Consider the following 26,990-nt stretch of genomic DNA (forward strand, 5'->3'; position numbering starts at 1 on the left):
AGGACCTGGCCTGTGTCTGAATCCCACTAAGAGAGGCAGCTCAGTCACTGTCTGGCAGCAGCCCTTGGTGGCCCTCAGGAAGTATGGTTCAAGCAGATGCTATGGTGATCTAAGCAGCCATCCCTGGGGCTATCAGCAGTCCGTGCTCCATGGCAGGGGATCTGAGTGGCACCTTTTGCTGGCTGCCACATTTGGGCAGGAGGGAGAGCAGGGAAATCTGGATCGAGGCCCGTGTTTAATTCCTGTCTCCTCTGCTTGGTTCTTTTCCTCATCCTCCCCTGAGTAAGCAGAGGGGATGTTTTCCCGCAGCCCTGACATCTCCAGCCCAGCAGCAGCGCTGCCCAGCACTTGGGCAGTGGCACTTCTGTGTGCACTTGGGGCTGCCGCCAGTTCCTCGGGCTCAAAGCCATGTCACCTAAGAGCCATTCATGGCAAAGGGTGAGTGCCTCCAGGCCCTGCTGACACTGCCAGGCCAGAATCAAGAATGACTTTCTTGTTCCTGCTAAAGCCTGGGCTTAGGAGAAAGGAGCCGGGAAGCAGAAGAGGAGGGGCTTGGGGCAACTGGAGGCAGCGCAGCCAGAGGTGCCAGAAGTGACCTCATGGGAGCAGCTGTGGCTGTAACGTGCAAGTGGGAGTTGGCTGCACACAGTGCGGGTGTGAGCTCACTACGACTCGTCGCCTCACTGCAGGTGGGGTTTGGCATTAGTGTGACTCCCTTACTTCTATTTCCCTGGGGTCCCTGGTGCTCGGAGAAGGGTGCATCTCTCCCATGGCCCCGTTTCTGCTGCACAGAGGGATGGCTGAGGCTCTCATACCTGTCACTCCCTTCACCCCACTCCTGGTGGGAGCAATCAAGATATCTTGGGTGTCAAAATTCACTGGGCCACTTACCCTCAGTGTGTGAGCATTCAGCTGTTCATTGGCCCTTTGGTAAAGTGCCTTTTCAAATCTCTTACCTATTTTTCTGCTGGGTTTTCTGGTTTGCTTCTTGATTTATAGTTCTCTCTAATCTGGACATGGTATCTAGTCTAAGATACTCATGTTGCTCTTATCTTCTACTCTGTTGATTACTTTGCCTTTTCCCTTCTATGATGAGCACCAGTGTGTAATTTTAATGGAACTTTGTGTATCAATATTTACATTTATGCTTGAGTGCTTTTTGTATCCATTTAATAAATATTTGTCTATATCAAAATTCAAAGGCATTTTCATATAGAAAAATCTATTCAGATTTTGTGTGTGTGTGTGTGTGTGTGTGTGTTCGCGCGCGCGCTAGGGATTGAACCCAAAGGTGTTTTTCCATTTTTTCCACTGAGCCACATCTCAAGTCCTTTTTTGGTTGTTTTTTTTTGTGTGTGTGTGTGTGGTTTTTTTTTTTTGTTTGTTTGTTTTTTTGATAGGGTCTCACTAAGTTGCTGAGGCTGCCCTTGAACTTACAATCCTCCTGCCTCAGCCTCCCAAGTTGCTGGAATTGTGGGTATATACCATTGCGCCCGGTTTAGAATTGATTTTTGAATATAGTATAAGTTTCCTTTTTTACATACCAATATTGAACTAAGCCAGCATTATTCACTGAAAAAACTTTCCCACCGCTTCACAATGTCAGCTTTATCAAAAGTGCAGTAAAAGTGCATATAAGCTTGGGTATGGTTTTGTACTCTGTTCCCTTTCACTGATCTACATGTCTGTTCTTGTGCCAGTATAATACTGTTCTGATTTTTATACCTCTTGTGAAAAAAGTCTTTACCCAGTAGAGCTAGATTTCCACCTTCTTGTTCTTCTGTAAAGAAGTAGCCTATTACCAGCCCTTTCCACTCCCCTGTGAGTTTTAGAGTTGGGATTGTCAGTTACTATACACACACACAACTTACTAGGGTTTATATTGAGATTGTTTGAATCTGTAGATCAACATGACAAAATTTGACACTCCTATGGTGTTAGGTCTTCTACTGCACACACACAATCTGTCCTCTTCTTTTAGGTCTTCTCTAGTTTTCCTCAATAATATGTGATTTTCCTTCTCTGGGTCTTGCTCATTTTTCATTAATTTTACTCCTATGCATGTGATTTGTAATACTGTAGTCACACACTGCTTTTTGGTATGTGTTTAATGTTGTATTCGGTGACAGACCATGATCCCTTAAGATTATAATGAAGCTGAAAAATTCTTATTGCCTGGTGACATCATAGCCATCTTAAAGCCCAGCACATTCCTTATGTGTTTGTGGTGATGCTGATGTAAACACTCCCGCTGCACTGTCGGTTGTATAGAGTATGGCCTGTGCAGCTGTTTTCTTTTTTGGCGCTGGAAATTGAACCCAGCAGTGCTTTACCACTGAGCTACAGCCCTAGTTTTTTGTTTTTTATTATTTTGTTATTTTTTTAATATTCTTTTTTTTCTTTTAGTTGTAGATGGACATAATACCTTTTTAATTCTTATGTGGTGCTGAGGATCGAACCCAGTACCCACTTCCACATGCGAGGCGAGCACCCTACCACTGAGCTACAACCCCAGTCCTGTTTTTTGTTTGTTGTTTTTGTTTTGTTTGTTGGTTTGGTTTTTTGAGACAAGGTCTCACTAAGTCACTTAGGGCCTTGCTAAATTGCTGAGGCTGGCCTTGTACTTGCATTCCTCCTGCCTCAGCCTCCCAAGTCGCTGGGATTATAGGCATGCTCCACCGTGCCTGGCTTGAGAGTATTTTTAAGTTTGAAATGTGGCCATGATGGTTTATGGGCCATCAACTAAGCAAATAGAATCTGAAATTTTATTTCAAAGAAAAGGAATTGCTGGGCTGGGGATGTGGCTCAAGTGGTAGCACGCTCGCCTGGCATGCGCGCGGCCCAGGTTCGATCCTCAGCACCACATACAAACAAAGATGTTGTGTCCACCGGAAACTAAAAAATAAATATTGAAAAATTCAAAAAAAAAAAAAAGGAAGAAAAAGAAAAGGACTTGCTGACCAAGAGTAGAGTTGTAACATGGGGAAGAGTGAATATGAAAACTAGGGCTGTGTTTTGTGTCATTAAGGGAATTGATTTTTATTATGAAAATGATGATAAAGTGTGTGGAGGATGTGTGAGCAGGAGAGTGTGTATGTATAGTAGGGTTTTCAGGAGTTGATTTTGGGTGGCATGCTTCTGGACAATTAAAATTCCCACCAATCTTCTCTGTTCATTCTGCCTTTCTAGAATTCAAAGATTTTTCAGCTATTCATTTACTTCTTGCCTAAGGGAAAACTCATTTGGAAGGAAATGTTTAGACTTATTTCTGATCTTACAAGGAAAGTTTGTACTATAAATGTCATTGCTCATCATTGAACCCTGGGCTCCAGATTTTTGTGTGCTGCATGATCTCAGATAAGTCTCTTCATATCTGAACCTACATTTCTTCTATAAAATGAAGGGGGGGTGGGCTAGATGCCAATTCTACAATCTTGATATTCTTGTTTCTAATTTATAGCTTGGACATATAATCTGGGATTAAAACAAGACTTTATTCTAAGAATAAGGAAAAAAATTATTATAAGCTACTCATAACCTTGTGAGGGAGGTCTTGTCTTTTCATTCACTGAAAAAACTTTCCCACCGCTTCACAATGTCAGCTTTATCAAAAGTGCAGTAAAAGTACATATAAGCTTGGGTCTGGCTCTGTACTCTGTTCCCTTTCACTGATCTACAAACTGTTCTTGTGCCAGTATAATACTGTTCTGGTTTTTATACCTCTTGTGAAAAAAGTCTTTGCCCAGTATTTTTGTTTCTACAAATAAAAATACTTTTTGGTAAAAAAATTTAAGAGGAGCAAATGTTTACATTGCCAGGCCTAAGCTAAATCTGTGGTCTTGATTGCTGACCTAACCTCTCTGTTTGCCCCGGCACTGATTTACTAAGCAATGTGTTCCAGCTCCTGCTTAAGGTACCTAGGCAAGAAATTAGAAAGGTACACTTCACAGATTCCTTGTAGCTGTGGCTCTGGATGTGATTTAGATTTTTCTAAAGCAATTCATAGCCTGGCATCATGGTACAGGCCTATAATCTCAGCAACACAGGAGGCCAGCCTTAGCTACTTAGCGAGACCTTGTCGCAAAAAAAATTTTCTAAATATGAAGGGCTAAGGGTGTGCTCAGGGGTAAAGTGGCACCAGCTTCCATCCCCAGAATCCATCAAAAAAAGAAAGTGAGAGAGAGTCATTTGCCAGAGACTTAGATTCAGGAAGTACATCACTAGAGAAGAGAGGTCAAATCTGGGGTTCCTGTGTCCAGGGTAGACTGGTGGGAGCTACAGTTGATCAGCGTGTGCTGATTCCTGGCCACCAGCCACTGGCGTGGGTTCTTGGAGTCATCGATTCTGTTGGTTGGGACCTTGCTCTAAGATGGTGACTAAGGCAGTATGACTTCAGAATCAATGACCAGGTTCCCATATTCCTTGATAAAACCCTGAATATATAACCTTGAAGGTTGCAAAAATGCCACTTGTATGATGGATGTTCAAGATAGGAATTGCTAAATTGTCTCACAGGTTTATTTAGCATCTGTTCCTTTTTCCAGTAACCCCCTCCACCTAATCTCCTTATACCCCCTGTCATCTGCCACATCTCACCTCTCCGATGTCCATTGCCATGGAAGCAAACTCAGGCAGCAAGCATCCTCAAGCTAAAAGGAGCCCTCCACATTTGCCTGCAACCCTAAAGAGCTGTGCCTGCAGGTCTCCTGGATGAGCTACCTACCAGGTCCAGGTCTTCCTAGCCTCTTCCACCATTTGTCTCCTGTTGTCTGAGGCCAGAAGGTGGGAGTGGCCATCAAGGGCTTTCCTCCTGGTCAGGCTGCTCTGGCTGTTGGGAGACCCATGTTTGGGTAAACCCTGGACAGTCCCAGCTGTCCCTGTTTGAGGGTTATGAATTGAGTGCAGCTACTTTCTGCATTGAGACTCAGACAAAGGAATGAAGAGCCCAGAGAGTCTAGAGAGCCAAACTTCACAGGCCCTTCAGGCCTTGAAGCCGTGGGGCTAGGAAGAGCTCCTGAGCCTGAGAATGTTCCCTAATTCTCATACACTTCCTTTTGCAACCCAAATAACTACCCAAGGATGACCCAAGAGATTTCCCTGCAAGACAGAAAATTCTAGGACACCAGAAACCCTCAAAACTAAGTACTTTAAAACTCTCAAAGACTTTCTAAGAGAGTAGATATGTTCTGGTTGATTTAACACAGGGCTGCATGAAGTGAAATACTTTTTTCCTTTCTCAAGCTAAATTGCCTTCGTATGATTCTGCCATTCCCTTTTCTCATCTATCTGGGATGGACTGGAAAGGAGCCCCAGAGGCTCCTTTCTGGGGAGCCTCTGGGGCTACAGCTGTCCATAGGGGCTTGGAGCCCTTTCATGGTTTCCTTTCCAGGTGCGTCACAGCCCACGGTGACATGCTCTTTGAGTGACAGTGTGAGAACCAGCGCTCTTGTCTCTCCATACCTGCCGTATCTGTGCCTTTCTCATAGTTTCTTGGCATGACCCATGTCTCTTTCTGGGCTTCTCTGGGTATTTGTCTCTCCATAGTCTACATCCCTGAGGGAGACTGTTCTGCAGTCCCCTGAGCTTCCTCCTTGAGCCTAAGGCTCAACAAAACAGTTTTTAATCAAGGAGGCTTGCTCCTTTCCAAGACTTCCAGGAGTTCTAGAAGAGACTGTGATATTTGGGTCAGTCCCCTGTTAGGTGCACAGTGGGGCATGTGCCACAGCCCCCTCCATCTGTGTGCTGCTCCAAACTAGGCCCATTCGGATGCTGCAGGTAGAGAATGCCTCTGCCTAAGCACCCTCCCTTGGTACCTAGAGCCCAGGCCCAGGCCACAGAGGCCTTAGACACTCTGAAGGAGGTTAGCCCCTGATGAGACGCAAGCCACAGGATTACAGGTTGGGTCTCAGTCTGAAGAAAGGTTCCTGTGACTGTCACTTCCTGTGGCTGCCTGCAGGTGACCAGAACGGTGCTTGGCTCACTCTGCTCTTGGCTGTGCTCTCTGTAGGGAAGTGTTTCTGATCTATCCTCACTGCCACTCCCTGGCTTTCTGGGTCATTGTGGCTCTTCTTGGTGGTTGGGCAAAAAGCCTTTGGGGCTGAAGGAACTGCTGTGCTTGATGACAGACAAAGGCTATTGATGGCTATAAATCACTTAGCAGCAGCCTCCTGTACTGAAGAAGAACCTAAGGCATTGACTGTCTGTTCTGAGGGTGCTTCTCCAGTGGTGGCCTGGGAAGGGATCTCACAAAGTGACTCAGAGCCCCAGCTGAGTGAAATGGGAAGAAGTGGCCCACTTAGGCAGTGATTCTTAAATCACAGGCTGGCAAGGCCTGTCTGAGATACAGAACCCATATCACTCCACTGACTCGAAGCCCCCCACCCCAGGTGGCCCCCATGTGACCCTACGCCAGCCACAAGGATGGGCCAGGCACCACAGGGCCAGAGTCCAAGGTAAAAACTGAGGGGAAACAAGGGATGGCCAGAGGAGAGTTGGTACCACACATGAGGGTGGACTGTGATGAGCGCAGGTCAGCAGGGTCAGGACTCTTTTCGGGTTGGCGACTCTGCTCTCACCACCCTAGACCCGATGCCTGCCTAGAGCTGATTCTGGAACAAAGCTCTGAGCAGAGGCATGGTGCCCACCCTTCCACAGTCCCCCTCATGGGTGCCCTCACTTGTTCCCTGCCTTGTGGTGGGTATCTAGCTCCCTGTGGGACAGCTGTTGTCCTTATACAAACATGCTGATGTTTGAGCCATCTCCTTTTTTTTTTTTTTTTAAATAACTTAGGATTGTTTAAAATGTTTATTTTAGGATGTAGCACACAGTAGCACGCTAAAATCCCAGTGGCTTGGAGGCTAAGGCAGGAGGATTGCTTGTTGAAAGCCAGCCTCCAGCAACTAAGCGAGGCCCTCAGCAACTTAGCAAGATTTCAAAATAAAAGAAAGAAAAAGGGCTGGGAAATGCCGCTTGGTGGTTAACTGCCCCTGAGTTTAATCCCTAGTACCAAAAAAAAAAAAAAAGTTTATTTTGTCACATAAAGTGTTTTCTATGGGGTCTGCTGCACTCTGCAGTGCCATTTGTTTCTACACTAAATGTCACTGGCTTTCACTGGACTTTACAGAGCCCCTGTCTGTCTGTCTTTGCCTCTGCCCTTAACAGTCAGGGCCAGTTGTCCCTTCATCACTGTCCAGAAGGTGCCTGGAGCACACCCCTCCAGCCCAGCTGTGAGCACCAGGCCTTGGGGGTGTGGGGTTACTTAGGGGGTCTGAGCCCAAGAGCAAGGGTAGCTCTTCTAGCACCCAGCATAATATCAGGAGCATTGGAGGTGCTCAGCAGATCCCAGGGACGCCTCCTGGGAGGGACAGAATGGGCTTTTCCCTCATATTTCCTGTTCCTAACATTCTTCGATTTTCAATAATAGTAGGCTCTTGTCACCATGATTGAATATAGAGAATTTTCATAATACAAGTTGAGCAGCCCTAATCTGGAAATCCAAAATTTAGAAGTTTTTTGAGCTTCAGATTTTGGATTTTGGAGGAGCTTTTCAGATTTTTGAATCATGTATTCTTAACCAGTAAAGCCTATGCAGATATTCCAAAACCTGAAGCACTTCTAATCCCAAGAATTTCAAACATGGGATAGCCAACCTCTCGTATTAATAATATTTGCATAATACTTAACAACACGCTGGACCCTGAGCTAAGAGCTTTATACGGTTGACCTCCTATAATCTTTGCTGGGAGGAGGATGGGAGAGGCTAAGTACCTCGCTGAGATGCTCAGGTAGCATGTGTCTGGCCACTCCCTTCCTCACCCTGGGGATTCTAACCAGACCAGAAAGCTTGTTAAAATCTGCTGCCTGCCCAACTCTGATAAAGTCAAGCCACCATCCAAGTGAAGAATCCTGCCCTCCTTGTACCTCCTTCCAGTTGAAGCTGGGCTAGGTTTGCACGGGGGCTCTGAGGCCAGTGCTGGTCTGAGCACCAGTAAAACTGGCCCCTAGTCAGGAGAATCTTCAGGAAGCCCTTATATTCAGAATTGTGTTACAAGCCAGATGAGTCCTTTCCTGCTTCCAAACCTAGAAAGCAACCCCTGGGAAATTTCCCAGAGTGCAAGGAAAGGCCCAGGAACTCCTACTCATGTCCTTGTGGATTGGGGGACCAGTCACCAGTTGTTTTCTAGCCCTGATGTAAACCTCAGTCCTTTGTTTGTTCAACAAACTTGCTTTTTTTTTTTTTTCCTCCTAATACTGGAGATAGAACCCAATCCTTTTCATTTTTTTTATTTTGAGACAGAATCTTGCTAAATTGCAGAGGCTGCCCTCAAACTTGCCATCCTCTGTCTCATCTCCTGAGTGTCTGGGGTCACAGATGTGCCCACTGCACAGCTCCGGCAAACTGTTGGACACCTGAGACTGTCAAGCACTGGGCAGAGCATGGGTTTGAGAAGACCCAGACAGACACTGAGGAAGACAGTCATATAAACCAACATTCATGAGGCAGGTGACAGGGAATGCAGGCTCCCAGTGACATGCCCAACCCATGAAGGAAAGGTAGTGCAGCACTTCTCTGGGCTGGAGCACCAATGTGGAGCCCTGCAAGCCCCATCCCAATCAAGGGCAGGCAAGTGCTCCGAGAAGGTGGCAGGGTGCCATCCTGCATGTGCAGGAGAGGACAGGGCGGATGCCGCTGTGCCTTTGGCGCTCCTTGTGTGTGTCTGGGGCAGATAGATGATGTCGGGGAAGCCCAGAACACTCTGGATGGGAACATATCCATTTAAACCACTCTGAACCTAGTTCATAAAACCATGTGTCAATATTTTTAAAGTCACATAACTGATGAAGAGCTCTGCCAGACTCAACAGACCGCATCTCAGTGGGTGATAAGACAAGTGTGAGCGCAGTGGAAACCACCAGAGGAGAGGCTTTTCTCAGTCTTCTGGGTTTCGGGTTTATAGTGAGGCAGCTGCCCTTGGGCAAGAGTATTCATTCATCAGGTCCTGAAAAATGAGTCCCAGTCACTGCACCTCCATGTTAGATTTAAGCAATAACCATCTACAGGCAAGTAAGAATTTGATCAGGGCAAAATCAGTGGGTTCCCTTAGGCCAGCAGAAGGCATCTAGGTTCTGTCTGCCAAGTTCATGTGCCCATCTTTCCACAGGGCTAAGCTGTGCCAGCCTGTTCTCTATTCCTGGGGTTCCACCCCCCAAAATAGGCCTTGTTTCACACTCACCATTTTCTGTGCAGCACCAAGCAAATCTGATTCCTAAACATTTCACCAGTACCCACTTGTGTTCCTAGACTCTTGAGTCCAGAGGTAGGGTCCCCCATCCTCCTTGCCCCAAGGCCTGGTCTGCAGAGGAAAAGTGGCCTCACAAGTGAGATGTGAAAGATGGACACAGTGGTACATGCCTGTAACCCCAGCTACTGGGAGGCTGAAGCAGGGGGACCCCAAGTTTGAGTAGAAGCAAATGCGCAGCACCTGTGCTTGTTCTGGGGCCGCTGTCAGGCTCCACAGGGCCGGAGCCCTGAAGATGGAGGGAAGAAGCAGCTTCGCACAGGGAGCTCGTGGCAAAGGGCTGAGTCCTATTTCTGCCCTGTTTACCCCATTATGCAGCAAGAGAGCATCAGAGGCAAAGCAAGTGTCTGAAGATAAGGCTTCCAGAATGACAGTGACCCAACCCAACCAGGCCTGCCCAGAGTGGCCAGCCTCAGACACAGGCAGGGAACAGTTTTGGGGACAGGTTCTGTCTACCCAAACATTTCTAGGCAAATGAAGAACCAGATTACAGTTGGTGACCTTCAGCTCTACAGCCCTTATTGAGGAGAGGAAGTTCCTTACTAGTCAGAAGGAAGATGGTGGTGATGTGACAGACCACCATAAGTGCCCATCCATAGGGTACCAGTGTGGCCTCAGGAAGGCCCTGAAATGAGTCCCCACCTTCAGCAGAACCCTTGGTAAGGGCTAGTAAAAATCCTTGTTGCCTCCTTCTCATCTTCATGGGGCTTATAGCAAGCTACACAGGATCATCTAATGTCCTTAGATGTCCTTAGCAGTGGACAGGGTCTGTGGTCCATGGGCTCAGGGAGTCTCTCCAGCTCTGTCCCCCTCTGCTCACATGAATGATGAGAAGTCTGACTTGTTGTGAGATGATTTGGCTGAGTTTGGCACTGCACATGGCATCAGGCTTGCCTAGAGACACCTAGAGGTACTTCTGACCTCTGGTTCCAGAACAAGCCTCAGCTCTGCCCCAGGCCTATGGAGAGGAGGAAGGGCTGATGGTTTCCCAGGTTTCAGGAGCTATACTGTGTCAAGGAAGCCATCTGTGCCCTACCCACATGGCAGAGTGTAGCTCACTCAGACACAGCCTTCTATATGGGAGGTTGAGGTGAAAATAATCCACTCTGCCCACCGCCTCTCAGAGCCTGGAACCCTATGAACAGTGCCCTGGGCAGGTCCCTAGGTACCCTGACAGCTCAAATAGCCCTATGTCCACCTGCCAGAGTGCCTCCTACCTGCTCCTCCCACCTATTCTTGGCACCCCCGTGGCCTGGGACAGCAGACAGATAGGCTGTGCAGGTGCAGTAAGCATCACTGGAAGCGGAAGCAGGCTGTCCTGGTGGTGACAGCCTGTGGGTCCTGTGGGTGGCTCACTGCACCCTCAGCAGGGCCTCCCCTGGCCTGAGCACCTCTCTGGCCTTGCTATCGTGGGAGGCCCATTCAGACAGCTCCCTTCCCCTTGGCCTCTGTAGCCTGACCATGTGTGCCCCAGACAGTGGCTTCATGCTCTTCAGAAGCATTGACCAGAGCCACCCTGTGGGAGCACAGGCATTTAATAGACCTGCCGCTGTGCTCCACCTCCAGCCCATGCAAGTGGAGGCAAGGGTCCTAGGAGAAAAGGGTTTTCTGGAATGGGCAGAGTGAGGCTTGGCGTGCCTTAGGTAGGAAACAGCTCCTCAGCCTCAGGGTGGGAACTGGGATTTTGTATGCTGTTCTAGATCAGGGTCTCCATGCTTCCTCCCACCCAGCACAGCCACTTGGGCTCCCCAAAGCCCAGGGAGGCCACCGCTAGGAGGTGCTCCAGATCTGGGCCCCACCATCTCTGGTAGAAGAGCTACATGGTCACCTTCTGTGGCCTTTTAGAGACTCAGTTTCCTTCTGCACATTAGAACGGCAGTCCTTTCCTATGAAGGGATTTATGAGGAGTGGGTGAGAACACACACCAAGAGCCCAGCTGCATTCTGGTTTCCTTGCGACCATTAGTGACTTTGTGACAAAGGCCCTGCTGAAGGGCCCATTCCCTGGCATCCTTGAGGCAAAAGGCCTTTTCAGAGGTGAGCAAAGCAAGTCTCACTTTAAAAGCATAGCATTGCAGAACACCCCTCTCCCTTGAATGTCTTAGTGCCCAAAGGCTAGTTTTAAAATCAGAGTCAGAGCTGGGGGTATGGCTCAATAATGGAGCATTTGCCCAGCATACACGAGGCCCTGGGTTCCATCCCTAGCACTGAAAAAACAACAACAACAAAAAAAAAATTCCAAGTCACCCCCTTCTGAAGCCAGTATACTGGTCCAAGCTCTGTGCTTGGTCCGGGGCTACAGAGCCAGCTCCCACTGTTGGGGCATGAAAGACTCCCTGGCTGGGAGTCTCAGCGGGGCTGCAAAGCCGTTGGGGGCACTGCAGTGGCTCCCTAGCTCCCCCAAGGTGGCCGGCTTCTGTGTGCCTTAGCCACACCTCCTCTGGACAGCGGTTCCAGTTCCAGTTGGGCAGCAGCTGGACTGGAGAAAGGCATATGTACCAACACCATAAAGGAGCCAGCAAACCCTAATTGCCCCCCTCTGTAAGGCCGCACAGCACACACTGCCACCTGGTTCTGCTTAGGGGCCAGGGCTGCTGCCCGTATGCAGGCCTACCCCGTGCCTCCATGAGCAGAGCCGAGCCTTGGGAAGAGCACTGCTTAGTGGCTAGCTTTATGCTGACAAAGAACTTTCTGCGCTGTCAACTGCTGGGGCAAGCCCTCTCCCCCTCCCTACCACAGCCACTGGGCCTCCCTTTGGCAAGACCCTAGACCCTTACTTGGATGCCTAACCTCCGGAGACTTCCTTTTGAGCTAGAAAAACAAGTGGTTGAAACGTGCCTTGTTGCAGCAGGCCCCGCCTGCTGGACCTATAGAAAGGCCCTGGAGTGGGCTGCGCCTCACCAAAGAGGAAACCTGGCTCCGGCCTCACCCACGGGGCCTGTTGTGTCTGGCTCCAGAGGCCTGCTCCTCTGGGCTTTTCCATGCCTGGGAACTAGGCCCCATTCATTTCCCTGTGGTTTCACGGGAATGTCCAAAACGTTCAGCAGGTTGCAGCAAGCCCAAGAGGAGAGAGGTCAGTGAGAGGCCCGAGCTGTGACATGGGTCACTCTGCCCAGAGGCTTGCAGCAGGGTGCATGGCCCAGCTGTGATGGGCTCCCATGGCAGTCTGCCTGTGGCCTTCCCTCCTGAGGTGTCCTCCCTCCAGCCCCCAGCCACACTGCCTGCAGCTCCCTCTCCAGGCCTCCACTTTCCAGACCCCAGGCCACCAGCTCCACCCTGGCCTGGCCTGGGAGGGAACAGCAGCAAAGATCTTTTAAAGTTTCCCATCCCCAGCAGCCCTCAGTTCCATGCTGATCAGACCACTGCCTTCCCATCACACCCCACTCCCTTGTAGTTTTCCGCCACATAAACTCAATTTGGGGCCCCTAGGAGAGCGGTAGGTCCCCTGTGAGGTGGCCACTGCCTCTGCCCCTGCAGGCTCCCAGCCCTGGAGAAGGGGCTATGCTCGGGTACACAGCCTGTGAGAGGCCCAGCAGCTGCCTTCACAGCCATGGAGGAGCCTGAGGGCTCCCAAGCCCACAGCGAGGATGCACCCAAGTGGGGAAAATGTGGTCTTCAGAAGAAATGAATTGAAACTGGCTGGGAGCGATTCCTATCAAGTCTCCAAGTTAGCAGTTTTCACCAAAAGCTAATTGAACAATCTCTGTGAGTGGCCTAATTCCATTAGCATGAGACTCCCACAGAGTGACAAGTACCCTGGTGGCTGAGGGCAGGAGAGGCAACTTCTGTCTCACTCTTGGTTTTGGTCTTTGAAAATGGATATATTTTCTGATTTGGGCAATAGCCATGCCACTCAGTCAGTCCTGGCCTGGGTTAGCTCCGGGTCACTTCCGAATCTACGCTGTCTATTCCACGAATGGAAGGGGCAAGGGTGCTCCTCATCGGCTTCAGCCGGTAAAATGGACATTCTTGAGAGGCCAAGTGCAGAGTATCTGAGGTCTGAGGGCAAGACTGGAGCAGGCTGAGTCAGGAAGGTGGGAACTGCCTCTGTGCCTACACCTGGGGACAGACCCAGGGGTGAGTGCCAGCCTCCCTCTGCTTGTCTCAAGCCACTGAGCTCCAGGAGAGGAAAAGAGCCAGCTGAGAGACAGAGTTGTCCTGAGTCTGTACAGGTAGGGTACCGTGCCTACCTGTACCCCACATCTGCCCAAGGAGGTGGCCCTGACCCGAGGCCATGATAGTTGGCCTAATGGGTATAAATCTGACAGTTCCAAACACACGCCAGGTTACCCACTCTGCTCCTGACTGACTGTGGCCCTGGGCAAGGCCCTTCCTCTCCTGGCCACTGAAGCATGGGTATCAGTAAAAAGCCCTTCAGGGTGCTCTAAGGAAACAGCTGACATGGGACAGCCCTCCTGTAGGGACTGTGGTAGGAGCAGAGAGGTGTGGGCGTGGTACAGGGCCTTGCTTAGCACACCCAAACCCTGGAGGGCCTCCTCACACTGAAGGGAGACATCGAGATCGGCTCCTCTCTCCTCCTGCTGGCCTCACCCAGGTGCTGCGGGCTCCTGAAGGCTCTCACCCGCAGCCCTCTGCCCTGAGGGCACCTTCGGCTTGCTCTTGAGAGCCTTGCTCCTGCTCCTGCTCCTGCCACCTGCCTTTGTTTCCTGAACCGCTCCCCAGCTTCACCACCTTGGAGGCTTCCTTCTTGGCCGCTCCAGTGACCTTCCCTGCCCTTCCTCAGCCTCTCCACATTTGCCTGAAAACAGCCTGCTACAGCTCACCTTGCATCCCTCTGGTCAGGGCCACTGTCTCTGTGCTCTCCTCCAGCTGCCTGGGCCCAGAGTGCCCCTTGTGTAGCGCCAGCTCTTGGCCCTGGCCCGCTTCCTGCTGCCTGATTCTGCTTCAGCATCGGGCCCTCAGCCTCCATCCCAGCTGCCTTGCCTTTCTCTGGCCTGCCCCTGACCACCCCTGCATCGTTCTTTGAAATGGCCCCCTTTGTTCAGCAGCCTCCTTGGCCCCCAAAGGAGGACCAGAGGCCAGGGTCAGGTCTCCACCCAGGTACAGTTTGTCCTCCATTCCTTATTTCCTAAACTGGCCCAGTGCTTCCCCCACCCCACCCCCATTCCTTTGTTGTTTCATCCTTCATGTAAAACATTTCCTTCCTCTGTCACCTCTTAGAATCAGTGTTTTGCTCATTGTCACACTTTCTAGTGGATGAATTCTGGGGTCACAGTGCCACTGAGGCAGTGGGCCTTGGAGGCATGAAAACTACTGCTTAGGGAGTAGTGTATTTGAAACCGATCGTTTTTCTGTTGGTACATTAAGTTCCCAGGGCAGCAGGAGCATATAATGTGGGCGGCGGCCAAGTGGTACCCAGGGCAGAGTGAGGCTGCCTCTCAGAAGTTAAGAAAGCAAAGAAATAACTTCAGGGTCAGGCCTGCCAACTCTGGCTGTTTAAATAACATGCCACCATCTTGTTCAGGAAGTGGGGAAGCAAGAGCAGGAGACAGTGTGGCCTCCTCCTGGCAGGGCACTGGTATCAGTACAGCTGGGGCGAGTGTTTTGTAGGGAGAGCTGCATGCTCAGGTAGGAAGGCAGTGGTGACGGGGACCCAGCGCTCCTGACTCCTGAGCTGCAGCCCGGAGTGCCCCATCCTTGGAGCATACAGCATGTGGCCCATGACCAAGAGGTTATCGCAGTCACAGAAGCCAGGTGCCATGATGAGGACAAAGGGAATATCCAGGGAGCACTGCCCTCCCAGTGAGTGATACCCAAGAAAAAGCGATGAGGGAGAGTGGCCTAGGGTTCCAGGCTTTGGAAACGACAGGGCAAAAGGACAAAAACAAAAAGGGCATAAGAATTCGGGACAGCTGGAGACAGGTAGGGGACGAGGAGAAGGGACAGTCAAGAACGTAGAAGCTATCGGGGCCTACAACATGCTTTTCCCAAGAGGAGGAACTACAGCAGGGACAGTGGGAGCTGCTGGGGGCTTAGCTAGGACAGGAATGTGACCAGGCTTGGTGTGAAGAAGGACCCAAGCAGGGCATGACTAGGAGCGGGGAGGCTAGTTGGGAGAAGGTGGCCACCTGGACAAGGGTGGTGGCGGCATGGTAGTGGGAGAGCAGGAGAGTCTTCTAGAAATCTAACCCAAATCCCAGAGTTGTGGCACCCAGACCGTCACATGATAGTATGTGTAGTGGTAAAGTGATATTTATTTAGGGCCATGCACTTGTCCTTTTTACCCCTGCCTGGTTGAGATGGCTGTCTTCCTCAGAAGAGGCAGATGTTTTAGTTCACATCTCAACTAGCTGCTCTCTGACCCCTGTTAGACACTGCCCAAATGTCCTCCTTTGAGACATGACGGACAGGTTTCATCTTTAGGTGGCAGGGATGCTGCCTTCAGCATCTCCCTCTAACGTTATCATAGGTGCACATTCACTTCTTAAAGGCAAAGGAGTGGCCTTAGTAAAAATAAACAAACAAAGCAAACCCCCAGCATTTCGTATTCATTTGCGCTTATACTTTTGTCACTGTACACCTGGGAGACGCCGTTCTAGATGAGAGCCGCCTTCGCTGTGTGGAGGGGTGCGTCTGGTGTGTGGGATGGTTGTGTCCCTTATGCACTGTCTGCCATCAGGGATGAGGGCCTTGCTTAGCTGCTTCCTGGAATGCGAAGCCTCACACCTGCTCCCTCCCGCTTACCCCTTTCCTTCCATTCCAGGCCCCGCAGGCCCAGGGCACAGGTAGGGGATGCCCAGAGTGAGGGCTGAGGAGTTTGCAGACTGGCGACCCTGGCCTTCCTGGCTGGCAGCCACCTGTCACAGCACAGCACTGCCGCAGACCTCCAGAGTAGTGGGGCCCCAGTGGTGGCGGGCTCCAGATGTTCAGCAGATGCCAGGCCTGGGACCGAGGCCCCGTCTCTGAGGGCTTGGCTTGCTGTTCTGGAAGGTGATCCTGGCTGACAGCCATTCCTGAGCCCCTATTTAGAGCAGTTGTCAGGCAGTTGCTGAGTTCCAGCTCCCCCTCCCCAGCAGGCTGAGTGATCTCATGCCTGTGCCATGCTGTCACTGGGGGAGGAGGTGGCTTATAACTGAGGACAGGTGCCCAGAGCAGGGTGTAAGGTCTAGGCAGGACAGTGTGCAGGGCCGCATCCCTGCAGCATGTTCTTGGGACCTGGTTTGAGTCTCGGCTGCTGGTTTGTGCCTGCAGCACTGCATCCCAGGAGCCTGATCAGATCAGATGAGAGGGTTCTGCTGTTGGAGGCCCCTCAGCCACCGTGGGCTTCTTCAGAGCCCGTTTGCCCACCTCACTCTCAGAACCAGCTTTGGCTCAGCAAGAAACAGTGATTGGGAGCCCCTCAGGGCTCAACCTCTGGACCTTGCACCACAGGGCTGTAGTTTCTAAACTCTGAGGCTCTTTCCTGCCTGAGAGTTCCTGGGTTCTAAGCTTCTCCTGCCACGTCCCAGGTCCTAGGAAGGAAGATGGTGGATGCCCCCTGCTGGCCACTGTTTGAATTGACTGGAGATGGACTGTTGACCCCAGGGAAGGGTGTCTTTGCTGCCCCCAGATGAGAGCAGGGATGCCTACCCCTCTTGTGCTTCCCAGACCACTTCTGCATCCTGGGGTGCTTGGCCCCATTTTTCACAGGGAATCTTGAACTCAGAAGACCTCTGGCTGCTGGGGGCCTTGCCCGGTTCAGGGTCACACAGCGTAAGTGTGGGAGAACCAGGATTCTTAAATCCCTGGCTCTGCTAAGGCCTACCACCTTCCAGTCCCCAGGGATTCTGCCAGCTCCAGTGCAGCCTGCCTGCCCGTATGCACAGGCTCGCCTGTTCTCTCCACTCCTCCTCTTCCCACCTGCAGGCATGAGGAGGATCTTAAGGACAGGCTTTGGGGAAATGGTCCTTGCAGCTTCCCTAGAACACTAATGAGCCTTATCGACACCCAGGGAATTTGGACTTACTGCTGTGCCAGCTCCCTGCTGGTGACAGTGGTGTTTGAGGCTAATGCTTGACATCATCAGTCTGTCTTGAAGAGAGTCCACAGGCTGCTGTCTTAATTCCCAGCCACAGAGAGAGGACGACAGGGAGGAAAAGTGGGACTCCAAAGGAAATGGAGGCCAGAGACACCAAGGGACCTGTCCAAGGTCAACCTCTGCATCCAGAGTTTTTACCAGATTATTGTCAGGGTTAGTCAGCATGTTCTTGTTTCTTTTCTATCCTCTCTCCCCCTCTCCCTCTCCCTTTCCCTCTCCCTCCCTCCCTCTGTGGTACCGAGGATTGATCCCAGGGGTGCTCTACTCCTAGTCTTTTATTTTGAGGCAGGGTCTCATTGAGTTGCAGAGGCCGGCCTCAAACTTGGGATCCTCTTTCCTTGGCCTCCTAAATAGCTGGGATTACAATCATGTGCTGCCACACCCAGGCCACGTATACTTGTTTCTATACAGGCCTCAGGTGACTTGTGGAACTGTGCTGGGGTCCAGGGAGGAAAAGTAGTGGATTCACTGGAGAAGCAGATCCCCTGGAGTCTGTTGTCACTGTCTGGGGCCCCTGGCAGGAGCCCACTCTGTTCCCTGTCTCTTCCCTCCTATTCTTATCCTTGTCCTTACTTGAGACTGTGAGAGATGAAGCAGGAACTGGAAGCAAGAGGCTGACTCTGCCCAGAGGGGATCTTTGACCTGTGGTGTGAGGCATGGGCCACCCAGCACAGCCCTGCTCCTTGTCCCTGCCTGCCCGCCCGCCTAGCAGTCTTACTACAGCCCTGCTATAGGGCCATGCTGCCACCTACCGGCCTTGCTCGTGAAATGCAGCCCAGGGTCAGCCCTGAGGTTGCAGGTGTCTCCTCTTCATCCAAGGAACGGACTGGGTGCCCATAGGATTCTGAGACTGCATGGGAGGAAAGTCTGGAACTGTGCCTGGCTCACCATAGCAATGTCCGTTGAGTGGACAAGCGCATGAATGAACGAATGTGAGCACATGAAGACTTTGGGCAGTGCTGGCCTGACTGAGAGCAGACTGTAGATTACAGGAGATGCTTCCCAGCAGGAACTGGGTGGACAAATTCAAAGTCTAGGTATAGAAACCAAGCAAGAAGGGTCTAATGGTACTGGATCAGTAACTGGCCCAGGAGGGATGGAGAGGAATTGGGCCTGGCCTTCTGGGAAGGTTTGGGAAGGGCCAGGCAGGGAAGAGGACCACAGGGCATGTTGGCCACTGGGGTGGCAGGCGTGGGGGGAGGAGAGCGCAGCTGTGTCTGAGGGACAGCTGTGGACACCCCTGTTCCACCATCCACCTTCACGCAAGCCTATGGTCAGGTGCTGGCACCAGCCCTGACATGCGTTTGAGGAAGAGGATTGGGAGGGTCTGTGGCTGGTTCAGGGTCACACAGCAAAAGTATGGGAGAACCAGGATTCAAACCACATCTCAGGAAACTTGGTGGTCAGAGAAGGTGCTTGAATGCGCGGGTTTTGGCAGGCACTAAAGGGCACAAGGACATATCAGAGGCTGCGAGTAAGCGGCCACTTGAAAAGCTGTGTCTGTAACCCAGTGGTAGCACAGAAGCTGCTTATTCCATGCACTGGTCTCCTACAGCAGAAGGGCCAGTGAGGCCTGACCTTACAGTCACAGCTAAGCAGTGGTTCTCCCCACTCTACTCCAAGGACCTCTTGCTAGAGGGGCCAGGTGTGCTAGTGGGCACAGCCTCCACCCTGGGCCTGGGCTGCCCCAGGCCCCATCTGCTGCAGCACTCCTGCCCCTTCTCTGTCATGAGAGCCCCTGCTTTTCCTTCCAAGAATAAGGCCAGATGATGAGGCTGACCCCACAGCACTGCCCTCCCCTCCAGGAAGGGGGCTCATCCCAGTCCTCCGGCCGCTGCTAGGCCTGCAGAACTTCCTCACTGACCCCTCCTGCCATGGTGGGAGAAACCTGGGCTTTGACAGAAGCCTGGGGAAGGCAGGGAAGAGAGAGTCTCCCCTAAGCTGAGCAAGGCCCCAGCAGACCCTCACCTCTCCAAGGAAGCAGGCTTTCCCCATGCAGATGCCCTGGCACCAGAATTATCTGAGCCACCTTCCTGGAAGCTTCCACACTCAGGGAGATGGGTGTGAATCAGGGGAGGAAAGAGAAAGGACTTGTAGGATCCCATTGACCGGGTGGTGGGAAGGTCCTCTCACACCGCACCTGAGGGTGCTGGAGAGCCAGGCAGAACGCCGCCGGCCTCCAGAGCCCTCCAGTCCTCCCTTCTCACAGGCTCGTGGAGGAGTTCATGCTCCTGGCCAACATGGCAGTGGCCCACAAGGTCTACCGCGCCTTCCCCGAGCAGGCCCTGCTGCGCCGGCACCCTCCCCCCCAGATGAAGATGCTCAATGACCTGGTTGAATTCTGTGACCAGATGGGGCTGTCCATGGATGCCAGCTCTGCGGGGGCCCTCAACGTGAGTGCTCAACAGACAGGGTGGCGGGAGGCCCTACCGGGAGGAAAGAGGAAGGAGGTCTAGAAGGCAGGTAAGGTGGTCTCTACTTAAACCAAGGCCCCTTCCTCTTCAGCCAGGTCTTCCCACAGTGGGGAGGGAGGACTTGGTGAAAAGACCTGAGTCACAGGGACCCTGATGGCATGGGTCCCTCACCAGGACTCGGCCAAGGAAGGCCAATCAAGTATTAGCTGTGGGCCGGGGTCCTGGGGCCAGACTGGACTGGTCTTGGACCAAAAGGCTTACAGTATGGAAGCCTGGGATTATTGGAAGTCAAGGAGTGTTCCTTATAGGAGGCGATTTCAGGTGCTCCCTACCTGGAGCTAAGCATCAGGGGGCTGAGGAACCCAAGCTCTGGCTCTGCTCCCATAGGAAGGAGACTTCTCACCCAAGCCCCAAGCCTGGGGGAGGCAGAGAGGTACTTTAGGTCAGAGAGCTGGGCATCAGTCTGTCAGGCCAGCCACCTAAACATGGAAGGGCTAATCTCAGGCCCCGTGTGGGCCAAAGGTGATGGGCCACACCTCCCACACCCAGCATAGCAGGTCTGGGCCCATGGCCAGCTTCCTCCCAGAGCTGGTATCAGATGGTCGACAGTGTTGGGCCTAGAACCTCTCCCCGAGCCTAACCACACTCACACAAGTTTCTGGGCTTTGCTTCTAGAAAAGTCTGACCAAAATATTTGGAGATGACAAGTACTCGCTGGCCCGGAAGGAGGTGCTTACCAACATGTACTCCCGGCCCATGCAGGTAAGGAGGGACCTGGCCTCTGTCCCCACTCTCAGGAACACCCATAGCCCTGACGGGTGATCTCCATGTGCATACATAGCCACCAGCATTCCTGCTGTGCTCTGGAGACCTGCTGGAGCAGGCAAGGACCAGGGTGGCACTGAGGAACACTCCTTGGGGGAGAGGAGGATGGCTAGGCAACACGTGGGACAGGTGACTAGCCTGTGCTGTGTGTGCAGGACGGTGTGCTCCAGTGCTCAGGAGCTGCTCCAGACGGAGGCTGGCTGGGGACTCCAGAGGGAGAAAAGGTCTTAGCACCCAACCAGTAGAGAGCTCATCAGGAGAAGTGCAGTCAGCCATGGGCCTGGGCTGGTGTCTGCAGGCAGGTGGCTGCCTTTGAGGTAGACAGGTGGGCTGGCTCCTGGCAGCCTGTCACCACCCTCCAGACTGCGCTTCAGCCCCTGCAGGACCCAAGCATCCTGGGAACAGAGGCCATCCCAGTGGTCTGTCAGATCAACAGGAGCCGCAAATGCTATGGGGACAGCTCTGGGCCCCAGCCCTGCCTTAAGCAGTCACAGGCCAGTTTTCTGGACCCAGCCACCAGCAGATTCAGTCTGTTCCCCAGAGTCAGATGGCCTCAGCTACTTGTAGCTGATTTTCTGAACCTCATAGCTCTGCTCGGAATAGAATCACTTGGACCTGGCTGCCCTTCCCTTGCCCCCAGTCCCAAGTGTCTGCCCCCCACCATGCTCCCTGGCAGCAAAAAGGAACTGCGCATGGTACCCCCCCACAACACCTTCAGCTTGGCCAAGAGAAGACACAGCAGCCCCTGGGCCGTGCTCTTGAGGGCCCTGTTCCCCAACCAGCCTCTAGAAACTGTCCACTCCAAGGTCAAGCCAACTGGAACTCCATGACAGATTCCCCTCCCAGAGTCACTGGAAAAGACTTGATTCTCCTGGCTTTGCCTGCCAGTGACCTCAGAAGCCACCTCCACCCAGGGATATAATGTCAGGCAGTGAAGAAGGGTCTGCGGTATTCCACTCTCCCAGCCCCGTGAACCAGGGCAGAGACAGGGGACGAGGCAGAGGGAAGAGCACCAGCAAGCATGAAGGGGGTGGGGGAGGCTGGGTCTAAGTAAACTGCTGACATAGGACACCAGGGCTGCCCTGGAGATAGCTGGTGGTCCCCACCCATCCCACCCTACCCAGAAACACCTCCACCAGCCAGGAGGGAGCCAGGGCCCTTTGTCCTCTTCACCCCAGTTTGTGGAACTGGGCCACCACTGAGAACAAAGGCCAGACATGGCTTGGATTGGAGGCTGCGCCCACCTCCCCCAGCGACTTGCCCCGGACATAACCCAGAGCCCAGCAGGTGCTGGAAGGGAAGCAGAGTTAGGGAGCCCAGCAGGTCACCGCCAGCTGTGCCCTGGATTCCAGGGCCCTTGAGCTCAGAGTAACCGGAGCCTGCTGTCCATTGGCCAAGTGCACAGGAGGGTGTATGTGTGAGCAATGGGGAGGGAGCAGGCAGGGGGACCAGTACAGGCGGCTGTGACTTAGAGTCTCAGACAAGGAACCTGGTCACTTGCTCCCAGGCAGCAAAGGGGCTGTGTCCAGGATCCAGTCAGGCTGTGTTGGGGCCCAAAAGAGGTTCAGGGTGCTTCCTATGCCCCAGATCAAATCTCTGCCTTTAGAACTCTGATCTCTGTCTTGGCCCCGTGGAGGCTCAGGATGGTGGGCTGGAAAACTGCCCCCTTGGCTGCTGTGGGGTGGGGCATTGTAGGGCACAGGGGTGCCAGGGTGCAAGTGTGGCCCTCAACTGGGCAGGGATGAAGACCAAAGTGGTTGAGGTTGACCCAACCACAAGCCGCAGAATTGCCTGCGGCCCGTCCGGGAGACAGCACCTTGGGCTTGTGTCCTCCAGCAGAGACACGCTTCTGCTCCCCTCAGCTTCTGCTTTTGCCTCTAGAAGACAAGTCTGCAGCCCTGGGCAAGTGTGGCCACAGGCTTTCCTCTCCCCCTTTGTCCTGACTCGGTGGCAGCCCCATAGACATCCAGGGAAGGGACCACCCTCCTCTCATTGTTCCTGGCAGGAACTCAGCAGCCACGGGCCCTAAGGAGACTGAGCTCCTGCCCAGTTGACCTGGCAGCCACAGGACCCTGATGGGAAGAGGCCACCCAGTGTCCTGAAGGTTCCCAGCACCCCATTCCCACCAGAGGTGGGGCTGGTCTGGGCAGCCTGGGAAGAAGCCAGCTTCTGAGCAGGAGAGGGGCCTGGGCGTACCCGAGGTCTGCCCAACTTTGTGGCAGCCCCTGGGGTCCTTTATGCAAAGTGGCCCCAACATAGCCTTACTCCACTCACCTGCCTTCTGCCTGTCACTTTAGTCTGTGCCAAGTGCCCGGGGCCAGACTCTGATGTCAGTACCCTCCTGGCCCAGCCAACACTGAGACCCGCCCCCTCCCCCCAGATGGCGCTCTACTTCTGCTCAGGGGTGCTGCAGGACCAGGCGCAGTTCCGGCACTACGCCCTCAACGTGCCTCTCTATACTCACTTCACCTCGCCCATCCGCCGCTTCGCTGACGTCATGGTGCACCGCCTGCTGGCCGCTGCGCTGGGTGAGGGTACAACTTGGGGTCCAGGCAGGCCTGTGGGCTAAGGGCTGCCACCCCAGAGTGAGGAGGGCCCAGTGCTGTGAGGCCACACTGCTGTGACCATGGAGCCTCACAGGGACAAACAGCCTGGGTACAGGGGATCCTAGGCCTGGATGCTCTCCCTCTGCACAGGTGCTGGGGGACTGCAGTGGGGCAGCTCCAGGGCCTCTGCCTCTGCCAGCCCCAGCTCATGCCTGGGCTAGGGCCCCATGCTATCTGTCACCCAGCATGGTTCATGCACGCAGCCCCCACCAGCAGCCCTGACCACCCTCTTCCCAGGCTACAGGGAGCAGCCGGAAGTGGAGCCCCATGCCCTGCAGAAGCAGGCTGACCATTGCAATGACCGCCGCATGGCCTCCAAGCGCGTGCAGGAGCTCAGCGCCAGCCTCTTCTTTGCTGTCTTGGTCAAGGTGAGTCCACCGGCCTGACAGCCTCCCCTCCCTCTGCCATACCTCCACTCCTGGCTGCCTCCTCCCTGGAAGTCTTCGAGGTGTGACCGTGTAGGCCCTCCCTTGGAGGGTGCCATGCTGGAGCACTGTCCCCACAGGAGAGTGGCCCTCTGGAGTCAGAAGCCATGGTGATGGGCGTCTTGAACCAAGCCTTCGATGTCCTGGTGCTGCGCTACGGGGTACAGAAGCGCATCTACTGCAATGTGAGTGTGGCTGGCTTGAGCAGGGACCTAATACCATGCCCCTGGCCTTTTCCCCTTGCCTGTCTCTACTCCACTGCGGGGGTTCATCTGAATGTCCCTGGCCCAGAGCAGCCATTGGTAGACTCACGAGTGTGGAGTTAAGAACACAAACTCAGGTTCCTGCTGTCGCCGTCCACCCTGGAGGGACACGGACTGTCGGGTCCCATTGTCCCCTCAGCTGGGGCACATGGTAGCAGAGTCCAGAGCTCCAACCCCAAGCCCTAGCCCTACTGATAGACCTTTACAAGACACTCAGCTAGTCTCAACTGAGATGGGACTCCAGGCCAAGGGTCAGGCTGGGCCCCGACCCCAAGACCTAGGCGCTCAGAGAACAAGCCCAGGGTGGCAGAGTGTGTGTGTCTGGGGATGTTTTTGTAGGAACATAGAAAGGAAAGGCCAGAGGATGGTTCAGGAAGGACAGGTGCCTTGGCTCCCCCAGGGGTCTTGGTCCCCGTCCTGATGCTAGCTGAGGGGCCAGGCTCTAGCTGGCCCTGTGCTGAGCACCTGGCTCCTGTCCTGGGTTGAATCTCCTAACGTCCTAAGTGCCTGGGGGAGTCTGGCACACAGCGTGGAATGGACTAGCATTAATAACATAGAGCACGAGCAGAGTCCAGCTGGAAGTAATCAGGGCGCTGGTGCTGAAGTTCACTGAGCAGGACCGAAGTTCAGACCTAGGTCAGGTCTGCTATTATCTGCCCTCAGCCTGTGCTACCAGACCCCGCGCTAGCAGGGGGCGCAGTCCACAGGCAGTGCCAGCAGCATGGGCGCACCTGCCTCACCCACCCCCAGCCATCCCTTGGCTCTTGGTCACCCTCAGGTGCTGAGTCAACCAAAGGTGAACTGGCTGGGCCTCCCTGAAGCTGGCTGGAAGTAAGAGGCCAGGGACGGGGTGGCCCCTGCTTCAGGTCAAAAAACCGGCAGTGGGGTGGGTGGCAGGGCAGGAGCTTCCTCATGACCAGTCAGTCAGAGGTGGGTCAGGACAAAGGGCCACCTCCACGCAACGGGGCCTTCCGGGGTTAAAGGTCAGGAGGTGGCACCCAGAGCCCAAGGCCTGAGGTGCTGGCATGTGCACCCCCAGGCGCTGGCCCTGCGATCCTACCACTTCCAGAAGGTGGGCAAGAAACCCGAACTCACGCTCATCTGGGAACCCAAGGACCCTGAACAGGAGCCAGCACGGCAGGTCAGAGCCCCCCATATTCCCTCTGCCCCACAGGTCGCAGTGGGCCCTCTCCTTCCTCCTAGGTGTCCCCTGTGCCCTCATCTTCCCCCGCCCTCCCTAGCACTACAGGCTCCAGGTGGGGCTTCAGGCCTCCATGCCAAGGCCCCCGCCACACCCAGGGCTCAGGTGGCCTCCTGACCCTTACTTGGAGACACCTCTGGGCAGCTCTCTGTCTCTCTGAAGCAGGAATTTTTAACTTGTGGGGTCCTTTGAGAATCCGATGGAGCTGGGGACCTTAACACCCATGTTCGTGTAGAGCAGCTGTCACTCCAAGGCCAGTCCAGCTGGCTTGTCTGCCCTGACCCTCGGGAGCATTCACTGCGCATCAGCGAGGTGCACGGGGCTGCCTGGCTCCTGGATGTCCCTCAACCCTGTGGCTGAGGCCTTGAGCAGCTGTTTACAGGGGTAACAGGAGTTTTGGAGGCTGAGGGAGTGGGCCTCCATGGCCAGCTGGACACACAGTGGTGGAGCTGGGTTTTGGCCACAGGCCCCTTTCTGTCCCCGCTTACTGGATTCCGCCACAGGTCATCACCATCTTCAGCCTGGTGGAGGTGGTCCTGCAGGCGGAGGCTGCAGTTCTCAAGTACAGTGCCATCCTGAAGCAGCCGGGCCCCGAGGGCTCCCTGGCCCTGGAGGAGGACGAGGATGAGGACGAGGAGGAGTCCCATGGTGCACTGGAAGACTGAATGCCAGCCCCGAGCCTGGCCCGAGCCAGCCCCACCCCACTGGCTTTTAGGAATAGGACCTTTTGACACCAAAGGGAATTTTTAATTTGGTTTTTAACATCTCAGGGGTTTGTTTTTATTTTTTCAGTTTATTTTATTTTTGCAGCTCAGTTTTTAAATGATGAACTGGAGGGGAGAGGGCAAGGCTGGATGGAAGGCTGAGGCCTGGATGGCACTTCCTCAAGCAAAGAGGGCTCCAGCCTTCCCGAGAGGCCAGCCCGCTTCTGCCAGGCCACCCACTGCCCTCCCCTGCCCAGGAAATGGGGGTTTTCAGCAAATCAGTGTCATGGAATAAAATCAAGTGTGCAGTGCTGTGTGGCATGTGAGGTCCGTGGAGAAGTGGGCAGCAGGGCCCCTGTGCACCCAGGGCAAGGGACTCTGCTCAGGATCCACCCCCACAGCTGAGCTGGGGCCACCAGCTCTGATAACCCCTGACAGTCCTCGGGTGATTCAGAGCTGGCTGCATGGCAGATTGATGCCAGGGCCTCATCTGGCTGATGAGAGATGTAATTAGTATGCATGACACCGAGCCACCCATCATCCATGTGGCCGTGTCCAGCCCTGCCCCCACCATTTCCTGTCTGCCATGGGCCCTATGTATCTACAGGGATGTGGATCCTGTGACAGCCCTCCCCCCATTCCTAGACCAGAGTCCCAAGTGGCCTAAGTCACACCCCTGAAGTGATTCGGTGCCCAGAGAGTGTGGGGACAGAGTGAGGCTGGGCCTGCTGGAGGAGAGGAGGGTCCTCCATCAGCCTTCCCAACCAGGAAGAGGAGTGGGTCCTGCTGGCCCTGCCTGGCCTCATCCCCTGCCCTGCATCCTGAGCTCCCACTCATCCCCCACCCTCTGGGACCCAGTGGCAGAGCTGGGCCATGAAGCAACCCTCTCCCAGAGCTGGCCTGGTCCCACCTGTGGACTGGAAAGTGCCTATTGGCCTCGTGGGGTTGTCAGAGCTAGGATGAAAACATGGCGACCCAGGCCCCTCTTCCACCACACTGTCCCCTGAGGTGTCAGATTAGCAGGCTCTTAGACCTTGGTACAGTGAATTTTCTTCAAAGAAAATTTCAATAGGTCCCTGGTAAGAATGTTTCACAGTAACAGGACACTTGGACGGTCTGGGTGCCACTGTGCTTCCGCCATCAGCCTGGGCCGGCTGCCAGAAGGACCACAGACATGTCATCATTCCTGCCCTCCAGTTCCCCTGCCACCCAGAGG

The 26,990-nt window shown here is 53.7% G+C and overlaps 1 protein-coding gene across 8 annotated transcripts in view; it reads left to right on the top strand.

The window, feature by feature from the left end:
• Positions 1–26,075, top strand: part of Dis3l2 (DIS3 like 3'-5' exoribonuclease 2) — a 356,506-nt gene extending 330,431 nt beyond the window's left edge. For all 8 annotated transcript variants that reach the window (XM_026396261.2, XM_026396260.2, XM_026396266.2 and 5 more), the window contains 7 exons: positions 19,546–19,729; positions 20,426–20,512; positions 22,956–23,103; positions 23,419–23,549; positions 23,687–23,791; positions 24,909–25,010; positions 25,574–26,075. In XM_026396261.2, the coding sequence (XP_026252046.1) occupies positions 19,546–19,729; positions 20,426–20,512; positions 22,956–23,103; positions 23,419–23,549; positions 23,687–23,791; positions 24,909–25,010; positions 25,574–25,735 (919 nt within the window). In that variant the 3' untranslated portion in view covers positions 25,736–26,075. The remainder of the gene's footprint in view (positions 1–19,545; positions 19,730–20,425; positions 20,513–22,955; positions 23,104–23,418; positions 23,550–23,686; positions 23,792–24,908; positions 25,011–25,573) is intronic.
• Positions 26,076–26,990: the final 915 nt, after the last annotated feature.

The sequence above is a fragment of the Urocitellus parryii genome, chromosome 1 (assembly GCF_045843805.1).
Source record: "Urocitellus parryii isolate mUroPar1 chromosome 1, mUroPar1.hap1, whole genome shotgun sequence".
Lineage (NCBI taxonomy): Eukaryota > Metazoa > Chordata > Mammalia > Rodentia > Sciuridae > Urocitellus > Urocitellus parryii.